The sequence below is a fragment of the Passer domesticus genome, chromosome 11, assembly GCF_036417665.1.
Source record: "Passer domesticus isolate bPasDom1 chromosome 11, bPasDom1.hap1, whole genome shotgun sequence".
Classification (NCBI taxonomy): domain Eukaryota; kingdom Metazoa; phylum Chordata; class Aves; order Passeriformes; family Passeridae; genus Passer; species Passer domesticus.
Window position 1 is genome coordinate 9,623,365 of NC_087484.1, and position 15,474 is coordinate 9,638,838.

A 15,474-nucleotide genomic window follows, 5' to 3' on the forward strand; every position below is an offset into this window, starting at 1 on the left:
GTGATCGATTGTGCTTCCCACGTGCAGCGGATGACACGGCTGAGAAAGGTCCCCGTGTGCCTCACCCAGCTCCGAATGGAAACAGCGTGAGGGCACAGCCAGTGCTGCTGTGGCGTGGTGCTGCTGCCACAGACGAGAGGCTGGACGGGGCCATGAACCGTGACATGAACCTCCAGCTGTGCCTGGAGGTGCCCCTCGGGTACAGGAGGTGTGAGGTTGCCCCAGGGGGAAAGGGGTACCACTACCAGAGTTTTGTTTGGGATGTGCAGGCATATCCCAGCTGGTGCCAGATCCTGCCCCAAGCTGCTCTGAGCATGGATGGGTTGCTGAGACCCTGAGCAGCAGCAGCTCCTAGTTTCCACAGACTCTACCAGCACCTCCTGCTATAGGTGGACCATCGAAGTCCTTAGTACCACTGGGCTGGGTGTCACCTCTGCCCGCCAGCAGGAGCACTCACTGCCATGCTGGAGGTGACATTGGTTCCTTGCCATACCCATGTGGCACCTTCCCATCACAGTTACCATTGTTCTGCCCAGGCTCTGCAGGTTTCTGCTTGTTAAAGGAACAGTTTTGTGTCTCTGTTCCATCCCTGTACTTACTCACTGCTTACCGCTGCTTACTCACAACCACAGGACGCTGCCTGTTCCTACAGATGTTGCTGCTCATGCAAATCATGCCAAGACCTTCATAATTTCTGAGAAGTATCTGAAAGACCTCAAGATTCTGTGTTTATTTGCAAACACTATTAACCGTTTCCTCTTCTCACCCCAGCCACTCGGCTCCCGCCTGGGTCAGACCCACAGATGTGAATTCAGTTAAACCGTTCCGGGAAGCATCTTTGGAACGTGTGGGCTTCTCTTCCTCAGCATCATTTTGTGGCAGTTTGTGTTTCCTCTTTCACCTGGGAAGTTCTGCTTTCCCTGGACTTCAAAGTCACGCAGCTCTGGGCTTCAGTCAGCTCCATCAGAGATGTGTGATCACAGATTTATTTTTCCTCTTCCAATTTTTCAGTGCTCCTTAAATACCCCAGATGCTTTTAAACCATTTTGGGGCTGACTCTCTACCCTTTGATATGAGTCCTCAGGTGACAGCTGTGTGCCCCAGCAGTGATGGCTGCAGAAGACCAGGTCCTCCTCTGGGTCGCAGCTGTGTTGATGGAACTCACTAGCTTCTGGCTGGAGAAAAACTATGACATTTGTGCTCCAATGAACTGGTGTGACATGTGCTTGATGAAGTTGCTGTTTCTTAGTTTTAAAGAACAAACTGTCTTCTCACTTATTTCTGCTTGTCCTTACTTTTTAGACTTAATTTTCATCTGTTGGTGGCCAAATAGAAAAGGACTGTCCTATGCAATTTGCCATGCTCCAACTCACAGAAAGAATTTATGTTTTTTTTAAGCCTGCCTGAAACCCCAGGGCTGCTGTGGGGCTGGGGCTATGCTCCTCTGCAATGCTGACACCTGAGACTAGAACTGCTGCTCACCTCACTTTCCTCCACAGCAGCTTCCTAGCAGCTTGATCTTTTCTTTTATTCTTTTCATCACCATGGGGTTTTATTTCAGAGAAAAGGCATCTTGCCGTTGTTGGTTTCTTGTGGACATGGCAGCCTCCCCACCCTGGGTACCAGTTCATACCTATTTCAAGTGTGCATTGGAAAGTTTGAGCAATTTGTGCTGTGATTCTAATCAGCCCTTCACTGCTGCTGCATGGGGTGGGGAGGATGAGCCAGTTTTTCCTGCCTATCCCTGGCTTGCTGTGTTGTGATCTTGGTGGTGATACCCATCACATCTTCCACCTCTAGAAACCAAAACATGTGGCAAGTGCCAAACAGGCTTCCCCACACCTGGCTCGAGTGCCTGGTGTCACCATTTGGGGACATAAAGCGTCAGGGTGGAAAAGCCTCCTTGCTGTCAGTTTCTTTTTTTCCCTGGAGTTCAGTTTAGTTTAGTTTAGTTTAGTTTAGTTTAGTCAGGGCTTTTTTTAGTGGGAATCCAGGATGTTATAAAGGAAGAGGTGATGTCCAAGTCAAAACCCACATGCACTCTTGCACATGGTGGAGAGCACTCCCTTTGCCAACCATCCAGGCAGCATAATGGTCTCTGGCCAGGTGGCATAGAGAGGTGACAAGGTGGGCACGGTGCCCAGCCTGGCTCTGCAGCTCAGCAGTGACAGCAGCTCATGAGAAAGGAATGATGCTGCAATGTCAGGAGGAGACTGGAAAAGAGAACCAAGACAGGCTGGACTGAGCCACCCTCCCAGGGTGAGCCCTGTCTGCCCCAGCTCAGAACCCCCTCCTTGGCCATCCTTGTGGTATGGTGTTTATGGCTGAACCCGATGGTCCTAGAGGTCTTTTCCAATTTTAATGATTCTATGATTTCATGATTCTATGAAATTAGGGGTGGCTGCCCCAGCCCACTCGCCTGCCAGGGACACGTTTGAAAGTGAGAAGTGAGCAAGCCCCAGCCCCACAGCTTGTTTGTGGAAGCTCGGAAAAATAATGAAGTCATCATTAGAATCACACCCTTCTTATTAATTTTCAGTTACTAATTTTCCCCTGAAACTTTCCAAAATTGTGGGGCACCGAGGCTGTGTTTTAGAGAAGTGGAGGAGCATGCTTTCACTGCTGGTTATTTCCTATGCCAGTATTAGTCAGTGTGGTGAGAGGAGAGCATGGATGGCAAAAAAATTACATAAGTCTTCTGCCTCAATAACAGTACCCTGGCTCTGGGCACCTGCCCTTGCTCTCTTCAAATCTGAAAAGAAACACACCTAAGGAGGCAAAACTTGTCCTCCTCCCCCTCCTCCTCATCTCCCATCCCATCCCATCCTGGAGGGAGCAGCCTACCAGTAGGTGTCCCATGGCTTCTCAGACCTGTCTACCCAGTGTCACACATCCCACAACCCCACTGCCTTGGGCATCCAGTGGGAGCACCTGTGGGTGCCTGGGAACCCAAGACTGCCTTTACTTATGGGCCAGGCTCAGAACTGAGGACTTGTCCCTTGTGCTCCCTGTGTCCTCCATCCCTGGAAGCTCTCCCCAAAAAGGGTGCAGGCTCAGAGGTGCCTGTCCCCACTGCTTGGCAGCTGCGTACCTGTGTGGGAACATGCCAGGAGCACGCAGGGAGGGGAAAAGGGGCCAGATCAGGCTCAGCTGATCCTTGCCTGTGTGGGGAGGAAGCTAGGGGTGGGAGGAAGCCCCGGGTTTCCCTCTGGGGCAGAGATGGGTACGTTTCATTTCCACCCAGCCCTTGCTGTGTACGACAGAGAACGAGCTGCCGCTGCGGGGAAGGAAGCACGGAGAGAGCCAGGAGCGGCACAGCACACACAGCACAGCACCTCCCGCCTGCCTGGGCAGGGCACACAGCGGCTCACATGGCTCCAGGTGCCTCAAAGAAGTCGTGGAGCAGCGTGGAGGTGGCCCTGGTGGACCTCTGTGTCATCCTGCTCTGCTGTGGGCCCATGCTGACCTGCTGCCGCCACGGTAGGTACAGGAGTGTGACGGGCTCGCTGGCACGGGCATGTTGTGTGGAGCTGGTGGAAAATGTCTAAGGGCTGGGGGCTTTGTAGTTAAAAATTAACTCTGGCATCAAGAAGGCAGAAACCCCAAAGCTTTTGGGTATGTGCAGCTGAAGCAAAGGACTTGGGGATGCTTGGGCATAAATGGGATTAAAGGATGGGGAAGGGGACAGTCCCCAGCTCACAGTGCTGACACCAGAGCTGTGTTGTGACACAGTGATGGTGGTTAGAATTTAGTGTTGAGCTTATGGGTTTGCCAGTGGGGTGTAGTAGGGTTTTCTTTCTAGCTCTCATGGCTTCAGTCTGTGCCCTCGGGCTGCAGCTCCTGGTTTGGACTTGATCCTCTGGGATCCAGGATCCTTTCTCTGGGTGAACTTTGTGGGAGAAGGAGAGGTTGAAGGGAAGGTGTGAGTCTCGGCAGGGTGAGTGAGAGCTCTGATGAAGCTGTGTCTCCCTTTCCTTCCAGCTCACTGTTTCTTTGGTGGATTCATGTATTTTTTGCCTTGAGGGTGGGCAGAGGGCTGGGTGTCCCTTGGAGCAGATGTTACCTCTGGAGCTGGGAAGATACAGGAAAACATGTAAACCCAACTTCTACTTTCAGAAGTCCTCCGAACGCTTCATTCATTGTTGGCAGCGGCACTAGTAGGAAATAAAGCCCTGAACCTGTCAAATATTTCCTGTTAAACACAAGAAATCCAAAACATGGCAGAAATTCCATCTCTTGGTGTGGACACTGCCACAGCCAGTGCCGCCTGTGGGAATTGGGGCACTTCTTCACTCCTCCTGTTTAGTCTCAACCCTCGTTTCTCAGCACAGTTTTCCATCTGATCTTGTATTTAATCACAGAATTTCCAGGTTCCTTTTCTGGTTGGTGATGCTGACGTTATGGTCCTATGGCCTCAGGCCAGAGTTGGAGGGACGGGAGGGACTTTCTGACTCTGCGTGCAAGGCTTGGGGCTGCTATTGGTGGTGATTTCTGGAAAGGGAAGGCAAATTTCCTTTGACAGACACTTTTCAAAGCCATGGTGGTTTGAATAGCTTGGTTGAGTGACCCATGTGAAAAATGCTTCTTCCCATTTTTTCATTGCTCTGAACAGAAATTAATACAACAGTTGTTCTGCTGTGTGGGACTGGCTGGAGCAGGACATTGTGTGCCTGGCCCGTGTTTGCAGCATTCCCACCATGCAGGATGGATGATCCCACCAGGATAATGGGCAGGGAAATGAGGTGAAGCAGCAGGGCTGGTGCTAAAGCAGAGGAGCCTGTGGCTGTGACTGGCTGGATTCTGTGTTGGGAACAGCCTGGCAAGCCCAGCTGGAACCCCAGGACCTGGCTGCCCACACGCACATAAGGAGAGGACAGCCCCTGGAAAGGGATGGCACTGTAAGCTCCAGGTTGTTCTGTCCTGTCAGGTGGTCTCAGGCTGGAATTGACAAATACTGTGCCATGGGTGGCCCTGCCTGCTCTGAGCTCCCAGCATGGTGTAGTGGAGAGAACCAGAGCATCCCAGCAGGCACCACAGGACACTGCCCCAGCCTGGGACTCTGTCCTTCTGCTCACTTTCAGAGTCAGCCTCAGCTGGAGAGATGATGACTCAGACATGAACATACAGCATATATTTAAAAATAGTACAACCCCCAAAGTCTGTTTTCCCCGGTACAGGTGTTCAGTGTTAATTTTAGGTAGCCCAGAGCACAATTTAGTCTGCTGAAACCATTTCACAGTACAGATGCTACCTCTGAGAGTCCCTCTCCAGCCAGCAGGCATACATTTGGAATGGGAGAGACAAGGATTGATGTACCTGCCCGTGTCCCAGAGTGATGATGTGGACTGGGCTTGCATTGCTGGCTCCCACACAGGGGTATGGCTGTGTCTGAGACCTGTGCCTGCTGTAACCATGTCTGCTCCTTGTATCCTCTCTCCAAACAGTGACCATCTTCCCAGAAGTGTTAACTCTCCCTGAAGGTGACAAAGCCACTTTCTTCTGCAATATCTCCATGGAGAATGACTCTGGTTCAGAGTACATCCTCAACTGGTACAAGGAGACCAACCACAGCCAAGCCCAAAAAATTGCTGAGATCAGCCGCAACAAGCCCATGACAGTGACAGAAAAGTACCAGCTCATCAACCACACTTCTGTCTTTGAGATTGAGATCTTGAACCTGCACCAGAATGACTCAGGCTCCTACTACTGTGGATTGATCACCTTCTATGATCCTGATAAAGTGATGGAGAGCAACCAGTCCCAGCTGATCGTCACAGGTCAGCCTGGGGGCTGAGCTGATGGGGACGGGTCCCAAGCCTGTTGTAGCACCAGGGGTTAAGGCAGGGAGGGGACCTGACCTGGGTCAGGAGAGCACAGCCCTGCCCTGTCCTGTCTCCTTTGCACCCTGGAGGACAAATGGGACTATGACAGCCTACCTGGCACTGAGCCCTTTCTGAGGACACCCCCATGTTCCCCTGCTGCCTTTCACAAGGACTGTAGAGTCCACGTTACACTCCTGACCTGCTGTTTTGTTCCCCCTTTTTTGAATGCCTATTGCAGCAGCCCCCCAGGTGAATGCTACCGATGAGCCGGAGATGGAGGAAGGCAGCCCCTCAGAGGACATCAAGGCCATGCTCCTGGGCATCCTCCTGCTGGCTGGAGTGATTGTGCTGCTGATCTTTGGCTACCTCACCTTCACATACAGGAAAGGAGGTATGATTCCCCTGGAGGCCATGCAAATCCATTTTGGGACCTGGGGTCAGCCAGATGTCTGCAGCTGCCTGGGGTACATGGACTGGTTCAATGTGCCAAACTCAGCTGTGGCATACCTCTGTGGGACAGATAACTCCATACTGGGGGGAGAGGGGTGCTTTGAGCCCTGCTTGCCTTTCGTTGAGCCCCCAGACCATGTGCAGGGGCTCTACACCACTCGTGAGTGTTGTGCCTTAATGGGGCACTTGAATCCCTCCTATGCACCTTGCCCAGGTACCTTTGGAGCACCTCAGCCTGCTGCAGCAGAGGGCATCACCTCAGACATGCCACAGGCACCCAAGGACTCACAGAAAATTCTGCTGCACTCCACTAATCCCAAATTAAACCCTAGACTGTGGGCTGGTATCTTGCTTGTCCTTGTAATGCTCAGGGTGTTCCACCCTATGGACAAGGAGGATGTGTGGTGAAAAGATTGTGGTGTGCTCTTTGGTGGAGCTGAGCCAGCTTAGATGGCACACAAACCTCCTCTAACCAAGTGTGTTACTTTGCAGATGTGCAGAAACCACCGAGTGAAAACATGCCAGTGGTGAGTTTTCCGCCTCTGTCACCCTGCTGTGCTGCTGGAGAGCACCGTGGCATTGCTGGCCTGAGGAGGGTGCTGGGCCTTCCTTTATCAGCTCTTCACAAGCATCTCACTTCTTCTCTGCTGCTGCCTTCTCTGCTGCTGTCTTCTCTACTGCTCCTTGATCTTTTCTGCACAGCTACAACTGCTTTTCTGCACCTGCAGCAGCACAGCCTCATCACAAAATCAAAATAAAACTACCCAACATAGGATGTGACTCTCTAATACAATTCTTCTTCAAAGTAGGCTTATCTGTGACAGTGGATTGTGTTGCTGTAGAAAATGGGAGGATGTTTCTCTCAAATATATCAAGCTAAAATTTATTTTGCTGCAGCTGGTGCCTGTTTTCCTCTCTCTTTAGCCAGGCACCTCTAGGAGGGATCTGTTTCCATCTTCTCTCCAACCCCATTCATTAGGTGGCTGAAGGCAGTGAGTAGGTTGCCCTTTGCTCTCTCCTCTCTGGGCTGAGCAAACTCAGCCCTAGGCTCTTGTCCAGCACACCATGCCACCTTGGAGCCCCATGGAAAGGGACTCCTAGCACAGCCCTGCCTTCCATGGCCAGGCAGGCAGAGAGTCCAGCCTGCCTGCAGAGGCAGAGAGCTGATACCCCAAGGCTCATGCTGTGGTTCCTCTGTGCATGTTCTACCCCAGGTCTGTGCACCTTTCTCCTGTATCACTCTCACTCTCCCATGACGCTTCAGAGCTGATTTTGGCACTTGCTGTAAGAATGGGCTTGTGCTGGGGATGGTGGGTGCCTCTGGATGCTGAACCACCATGATGGGTTACCTTGCAGAAGGAAGAGAAGCCCCCTGTGGTGTTCGTATCCACTGTGGACTATGGTGTGCTGGAGTTTCAGAGGGACCAGCGCAGCCCAGTGCCCCCCAAGACTCAGCTGGTTGAGCAGACTGAATATGCCACCATCATCTTCCCTGAGGAGAAACCTGTCACACCAGAGCGTGGCAAGAAACACCTGGATGAGAGGACTCGACAGCTGCCATCACAGCCCTGCTGAGGGTCAGAGTCCCTCCTCACCAGGGTGTGGGCTGCCCCAGCCCCTCACTGTGGGATAATCCAGCGTATCAGGACTAAAGCAACAGAGATGCTGCTGCTGGAGTCGATATCGAACAGTCCTGGCCACAGTGTTATTGTGGCCATGGGGTGGGTACCACAGGACGAGGAAGGTCCCTGCTGTGCTCCATGTGCTGCCTCTTCAGTCAGGGCAGGGAGGATGGGCTGAGGCAGAGCAGTGATGCCAACAGGTCTGTCCCAAACGTGACTTACAGCATGCCTCGGTATTCTACCTCCACCCTGTGCTCTGTGGAGTGGCCATGCTGCTTCCCTGACCCAGGTCTCAACCAACTATCAAAGCATGACTCTTGAAGGAAGTGCTGGAGGTCAGAACTGGAGTGAATCTTGTGTGATGCTGCTCACGGGAGCCCAAGGCTTCTTGCAAGCTTCTTGCTCGGAGCAGAGGCTGCCCTATGTACCGCTACTCAGAAATCCCTGGGAAGCAGGAAGCTGGTCTTCTGCCTGCCTCCAGGCATTTTCCTCTTCTGCATGAGGGGTAATCTACCCCTGTGTCCCTCCCTCCCCAGGTGGGAGTCAGATATAGCCATGGGGGTGAATAAAGAGTTTTGTATCGAGGAGTTTGTTGGCTCGTGATGGCAAGTGCGTGGGCAGGCAAATAACGGCTCTTGCAGTGCAGGGCAGAGCTGGGAGGTGGCAGCATCCCTTGTGGTTCCTGGGCCTCTCTGTGACATATGCAAGCTGCTCTTCCACAAAGCTGCTCTTAAGAATTTAGAGAAGTCGATTTTAATTTTCTCCTTGGCCCTGTCTGAGCTTGTCACCCAGGCATGGCTGCAAGCCAACATTCGCCCTTAACCAGGCTTGTCTCGGGGCACTCACCCACTCCATGGGGAGGAGCATCCCTGCTGTGCCAGGGGTCTGGCTGCCATTAGTCAGGGCAAAGCTCATGCCGTGGTGCTCAGTGCAGCTTTTTTTGCTTCAAACTTCCACTTTCTCTCTTGAAAGAGATGTGCTACCTGCCAGAAACCAGAGCGGAAAGAAGTGACAGCTGCTTGAGAGAGGAGAAACCCCAGTAAGGAGTGGCTTTGGAGGCAGCAGAGGCTTGCCAGGAGAGTGTGAAACTCAGTGAAAACTGAGAAGAGTCACTTGCATCTCACACTTTGGCAGCACTGTCAGCAGGTTTCTTCCTCCCTTACCCCCAGCAAAACCAGCACAGCCTTGTGGGAGCCAACCTGGGCTCTGGGGGAAGGGGTGAGGCAAGCCAGGCACCATATCTTGTACTCTGTGGGGGCTGAAAAGTCCATGAGAAACTTCCAGAGGGGACTAGATGGGATGAATATCCATTTGGGATAGCTTACACCTTTCTTCAGGGTAGGACGGTGGATGTGGTGTCCCCTTTGGTCTCCAGTGCTGCTGAAGGCTCCCAGTAGCCTCCACAGGCAGTGCCATAACTGCCCATAACTCACATAACTCACGCCAGTTCATGGTTCAGCCCACTGGGGATTTTTGCCAGCAGCAGCCCTGCTCCTTGCCCCAGCAGCTCTGACAGAGACCTGCTGTGGCCAGGAGGGCCCAGAAAACGAGGCAGGAGGCAGCTGCAGTGGGAAAGTGGGAGCTCAGTCAGCACTTCTGCGTTTTGCTTTCCCGTCAGACACGACACTGACATAGCTGAGAGGGTTGGACCCTGCTTCATATTTTCCATCCTACCTCTCCGGCAGCAGAGGTGCCAGATCTTCAGCACTTCCTGCACTCCCTGGCTGCAGCTATGACTTCTACACTTGCAGATGGGGCTGAGTCTTTTTGTCTCTGGTTGGATGGTGGTCTGCAGCTGACCAGAGTGACCAGAGTCTCCCAAGCCATCCAGTGGGATTGGAGGTGTAGCAAAAGCATCTCCCACTGCCATTTGGGATGGGAGAGCATCCAGCCTACCACAGTGCCTGTGCCCCTCCAACCCCCATCAGCCTGGCTGCAATCCTGCCCATTGCAGGGAGGAAGGCTGGGGCCTCAAGATGCATGGGCTGAGTGCTGGGGATGCTCCAGGCTGCCAATCTCCCATCCCTGCCTGGAGCACAGGATGCTCAGCACTCACAGATGTGAGCTAAACTCCCCTGCACCTGGCATGGCACTGGCTGTGCTGGCTGAGCATCCCCAGACCAAGCAGTGCCCTGAGGTGGGTGTCAGGCCCCACACCCCAATATCCTTTTTGGGAATGGGGAATCAAGTGTGCTCACATGTGCAAGCACACACAAATGTTCATGAACACACAGATGTCCAAACATGTCACCAGAAAAATTTGTGTGCACACCCCCAGATTTGAAACACCCCCTGCCACAGACACACATCCCCTCAGGCCCCCCATCCCTGTGCCACAGCTTCTGCTGTGCTGGGACCCCGGACCAGCCAGGGGGGAGGCTGTGGCTGCTGGAGCCGAGGCATTTCCTGTGCAGTCTGGTCTGGCAGTTAAAGCAGCTGCTTCCGACCGCGGGCACCCAGCGCTCCCCCGAGGAGTGGCTGCCACCACCTCAGTGCCAAAATGCTGCGTCAGCCCCTGAGACCACACACCTGCTGAGACCTCTGGAGAGCCTCACCCTGCTCCCACACTAGGGCTTGATGATGAGGAATGGCCAGAGCCCTCTGGGAGACCTCAGAGAGCTGGGACAGGTCCCTGTCAGCATCTGCAGAAAGCTGGATGTGTGGCAGTGTGCCTGGGCTATACCTAAGCAAGCAAAAGCTTCTACATGATGCTTGAGAGCCAGCCTGGCTCCTTATACACCCCAGTCTTCATTAAAGGTGGTTGGAAACAACATGTGAGCAAGCATCTCTCCAAGAAACCTGAACTCATAAGCCATGTCTTGGGAAAACTGGACAGGCAGATGAAGATGGAAAGGAAATCCTCTCCTGCACTTTGCAGCTGTGTCTTTGAGGCGAGCCATGCCATGAAGCAGCAAATCACTATTCCTGAACACCAGGGCATTGCAGATGTTGAAGGGAGAAGGGGTGGTCAGGCTGTAGGACAGCAGGGTCAATTTCAAATGAGCACTGTCCTGGTCACTGGGAGGTCTCAGAAGATTTTGGTTAGGAGAAGTTGGACTGGAGGTGATGCATCACCTCCAGGTGTGTGGGTTATTTGTCCACCAGGTAATGAGATGGCTTGTGGGTGGGACTGGTCTGTCAGGAACTGTGGTGTGGGAGCATTGCCATGGCCTTGACTATCTGGGAAAGTGACTGTTGTTCCCGGAGGAGAAAGGCTGGAGGGAGCTGGTGGGTGCTGTGTTTGGTGGTGGGAGGGGTGGCTGCTGCACAGGCAGCCTGGACCCCTAACCATGGCCAGGCTGCACAGCTCGTGTGTGCTGAGGGGTCTGGGCCCAAAACATCTCCTCCATCCCGTCCCACCAAGAGTCTCACCCTACCTGTCACTGAGCTGCTGTAGCTTACGCAGTATCTGTGTTTCCTCCTCCCTCCCTCATTCTGCTTTCTCTAGTTTTGCTTTGAGTTGCCTCCAGAGTTTTGTCTCCTCTCTCTTCTTCCCTTTGGTAGGATGTGATGCTCAGTGAGGGAGCTGACAGTCCAGATCCAGGTGCATGGGGCTTGGAGGGGCAGGCAGGAGCCCTGTGCCTGCCTGCTCCTCTGTCCCAAGACCAAACCCTCTGCCCATGGCACAGGCACAGAGCCTTGTTGGAGGGGGTCGAGCTCGCTCCTCACGCCTGGAAGCACCATCACTGAACAAGGAGCCTAAACCCATGTGGGGTGATACCTGCCCATGTCTTCACATCCATTTGGCCCCTTAAATGTCTCTCCATTGCTCAGCATCCCTCTCCACCCCAGAAATCCAGGATGGCAGAGGGCAGTGTGCCCTCTCTACAGTCCAGCTTGGGCATAGCCCTATTTCCTGAGGAACTGATCCTTCTTTCCTCAAATCCACCCTTAGACAGGTGGACCCTTCTGCTCCAAGGGTTCAGCTGTGCAGACAGTCCAGCATGGAAGGGAACCTGTAGCCACTGCTCATCCCTATAGCTGGTTGGCTCCACCATGACGGAGTGACAACCATTAATTGTCAAATGCATCAAGGTTGGAGGGGGACTGAGGCACAGAGAGCTGTCATGGAGTCATGTCCCAGGGGGATATGGATGTCCAATTCACCATCTGCTTCTTGGAAGAAGAAAAAAGAGGATCCAGGAAATTCTAGATGAGTCAACCTGTTTCAGTACCCAGAAAACTGCTGGAACAAATTACCACCAAGTGGCAAACACTGATGGGGCAGTGCTGGGGCTGAGAACACAGATTTAGCAGGAACTTGTGTCAAACCTTCCTCATTTTCTCTTCATTAGGGTGACAGACCGGGTACCACAGGGAAAGCAGAAGTGATGCTATCTTTGTGCTGCCTTACATGACATTCTTACAAGCAAATGAAGAAATGGGAAATTCTGCCACTGTGGGTGGATGGATTCTCAAGAAGCTCCCTCCCATGAGCAGTTATCAATAGCTCATGCAGCAGACACATCCAACAGAGATTTTCTGGAGAACCCAGGCTCATATGAAAGCAAGATGCTATTGAAAGAGGGTGTAGGGGCTGTTTGAGTGGGGGGTTAGAAACTGAATTCTCCCTGATGACCTGGAGAAAGAGCAAAAATTTATTGAAAGAATGACTGATGGAAAAGAATGGGGTGTGTTCAACACAGGAAAAAATGAGGGAAGTCTTCAGAATAGAAAAAGCCTCAGCATGAAGCAAGCAGTGAGAAGTGTTTAGGGTTCTGCCCTGTTGCTTAGATGTCAGTTCATCTGTCCTGTAAACCTTGATGTGCCCATGGACACAGCATCCCCACTGCTGAGGGGATGTTCCTTTCTGCAGTCCTGCAGGGGGTCTGGGGCTGAATGACCCTTTCTGCCCCTTCCTGCCCCTTCCAGGGACTGCTGGCAGGATGGAGCCACCAGGGAATGGGGTGACCCATGCCAAAGGAAGGGATGGATGTCCCAGCAGGAATGGGGTACATGTGGGCCAGGGAAAGTCCTTATGGGCAATGCGGGCACTTTTTCCCTTGGCTGGAAGAGTGGAGAATGTGGAGGCTGACACATAGTGAGAGATGAAGAGGAGGAGAAAGAACTTTGGGAAATCTTCCTGTGAACACAGAGGCGGCTCACACAGGGGTGGGAGCTCAAGTCAAAAATAATTTCGTGCTGTGCAAAAACAGCAGGGAAATTACCACCCAGGCTGCACCTTGTGTGCTTCCTTCACGCATCCCACGGAGAAGCCATGGCCAGCATGCTGGAGTGAAGAGGATTGGCAGGGTCTGAGCCTGGCAAGGGCTGCCAGCCCAACGAGGTCATGCTGTGTGCAGGACAGAGCTTGTCCCCGCTCCCTGCTGAGGCCAGGCTGTGGGGAGATCCTGTAGGAGCAGCTTTTGTTTCCAGGCAGGTACTGATAAGCAGCAAGGTGCTTGGACAGAGCCAGGAGGTGTGTGTGAAATGGAACAGGATGTCGAAGCAATTTCGTCTCTGTGGGCTGTTCTAGGAAAGTCCCCTTAGTAAAAGCAACTCAAAAGCTTTAATAGAGGGACCAGCACTCGGCTGCCTCAGAGATGACTGTGAGGGCTCAGCACACTGTGGGTCATGATTTGACTTGTGTTGCCATGACGTAACAGGGCACTGGTTTCCATCACAGCCAGGTTTTGAAGGCAGGGACCTGTTCCCACACCAGGAACCAGGTATGCCACTGTATCCCCACTGAGCAGTGTGCCAGAGGGGCTGAGTTTTGGCCCCTGGGATGGGAAGTGTGTGGAGTGGTGCCCGTCCTGTGGGGAGAATGCCTTGTGTCAGCAGCCTTGAGGAGGAAGAGCTGGGCTGAAACTACAGATCCTTGTTTGGGTGAATATGAGAGTGTCAGGAGCTAGGGCTGTGTCCCCAGGGGGCTTCTCCTCCTCAAAATAGGTGGAGATGTTTAACATAGGCATGCCCTAGATGTAAAGGGAAGGTGTCAAAACCTTTAGGTCTTTCCTGCATTCAACCGTCCCCCAGGGTAAATCTTGGACAATAACACAGAAGGGGTCAAGTGGACAGACAGATGCTGCAGGGTGGGGGCTCCATCCTGGTCACCTGCCGTTGGCTGGGTCCCCATGCCATGCTTGGCCATGGTGCCAGCTGTGAGGCCAACCCTTTCCCTACTTAGCTCCCACCTTCTGCACCATGAGATCTGCAGCCCTGAAGACCCCTCTGTGGCAGGATACATGAAGGGGTCTTCTATAATGAACCTACAGACATGGGAGCCCCAGGGAAAGGAATGAGAGGAGGCCATAAAGATCTGCTGTTTTGTCTCTTCTTCCTCATGCACCAGCCCTGAGCCAGGGATGTTCCCCACCTCCCTTCTGTGAACATTGACAACACTGGTGGGATGATCCCTCCTTCACTGTCCTGCTTGTAGTTCACTGCCCAAGCAGGACACAATGAACCCATGACAAGGGTCTTGGTAAAGGGGGCAACTCAGGGTCTATCCATAGGTTAGGGCTTTCTTCATAAGCCTCCTGAAGATCTTGTCTTGGCTTCTCTGCTTCCAAGCACTTTCTGTCCTTCCAGTCCTGCTCCAGATGATGGTATCAAGGTGTAATTGGAGTGGAAGAAACCACAAAGAAGGAACATGTGGAAGTTGAAGTTTTGCTCTGTGCTGGGATCTCCTGGAGCCTCCTGCCTCCGCTGTCACGGGAGGGGCAGTGCACCTTGGGAAGGTGTTATAGGGCTCTTGGTACAAAGTACTTACTGCCTTTTCCCTTCCAGCAGCAAAGGTCAGAGCCTCCCTGCCAGACTGTGGTTCCTGGGATTTACCTGCATGGAGTGCCTGGAGCTAAACCTGCCTTATCAAGATCTTTCTCAAACTAAAAGACCTGTTATCATTTGGCATCTTATCTAACCTGCTTTCCATCCTGCATTGCTCTCCATGGGAATTCCTGGGGAACCTCTGCACCCTGAGAGGGGTGAGCTGGGAGGCAAGGGCTGCAGGTAGCCCCAGCCCTGCTGTTTATACCTTGCCTGGGTGCTCTCAGCTCAGAGCACACCTCATCTCTTTTGGTTTTATGTACTATGCTGTCGTCCCCAATTTTCCACCCTGAAGTTTCATGTTAGGTGTTTTTCTGCTCAAATTGGCCGAAAATAGGTAAAAATAGCCCATGGTTGGTGGCAGCTATTGAGATAGATAAGGTTATCTGTAGCTTTATCAGCTGCTGAGTCCTGCATTTTCAATGGGTTTCACTTTCATTATTCCTAAACCGGGCAAATCTCTCTAAGTTCTCCCCACTGCTATGAATATGATGGGCGTGGGCAGCCTGGCAGGGGGTTTTGTTTCCAGTCTTTCTGCCTATGGACAGAGCAGCATCGTGGCTTTCCAAGGTCAGGCGTTCATGTACATATATTGAGGAAACCCACCTTGTCCTTACTTTAGGGGACATTTCACCTGGCCAAGACCTGGTGCAGTGTCAGCAGAGACTGTTGACCCAGAGATTGGGATGGGGGGATGCTGCTCATGCAGGAGCAAAGGTTCCCCTCTCCGAGCACAAAAACATTGTAAAAAGAGAAAAAGTATAGGGAGAAGGCAGTTGCCAAGCTTGACTTGCAATCTTGGTCGCTAC

At 52.6% G+C, this 15,474-nt stretch overlaps 1 protein-coding gene across 2 annotated transcripts; it reads left to right on the top strand.

Annotated features, from left to right (window-relative positions):
- Positions 1–3,328: 3,328 nt before the first annotated feature.
- On the top strand, positions 3,329–8,317 carry PDCD1 (programmed cell death 1). Of its 2 annotated transcripts, XM_064385611.1 has the most exons (5): positions 3,329–3,480; positions 5,445–5,777; positions 6,061–6,213; positions 6,765–6,799; positions 7,629–8,317. In XM_064385611.1, exons 1-5 carry the CDS (start codon positions 3,372–3,374, stop codon positions 7,845–7,847), a joined length of 849 nt encoding a protein of 282 aa, XP_064241681.1. In that variant the 5' UTR covers positions 3,329–3,371; the 3' UTR covers positions 7,848–8,317. The 2 variants fall into 2 exon arrangements, with proteins under 2 accessions (XP_064241681.1, XP_064241680.1); XM_064385610.1 differs by lacking the exon at positions 7,629–8,317 and having other exon boundaries at positions 6,765–7,077.
- The last annotated feature ends 7,157 nt before the right edge of the window (positions 8,318–15,474 follow it).

Excerpts from the sequence above, each read along its gene's own strand:
- PDCD1 (XM_064385610.1), top strand. The coding sequence starts at position 3,372 with ATGGCTCCAGGTGCCTCAAAGAAGTCGTGGAGCAGCGTGGAGGTGGCC. Across the intron at positions 3,481-5,444 it reads GCTGACCTGCTGCCGCCACG|TGACCATCTTCCCAGAAGTG; the intron begins GTAGGTACAGGA and ends CTCTCCAAACAG. Across the intron at positions 5,778-6,060 it reads GTCCCAGCTGATCGTCACAG|CAGCCCCCCAGGTGAATGCT; the intron begins GTCAGCCTGGGG and ends TGCCTATTGCAG.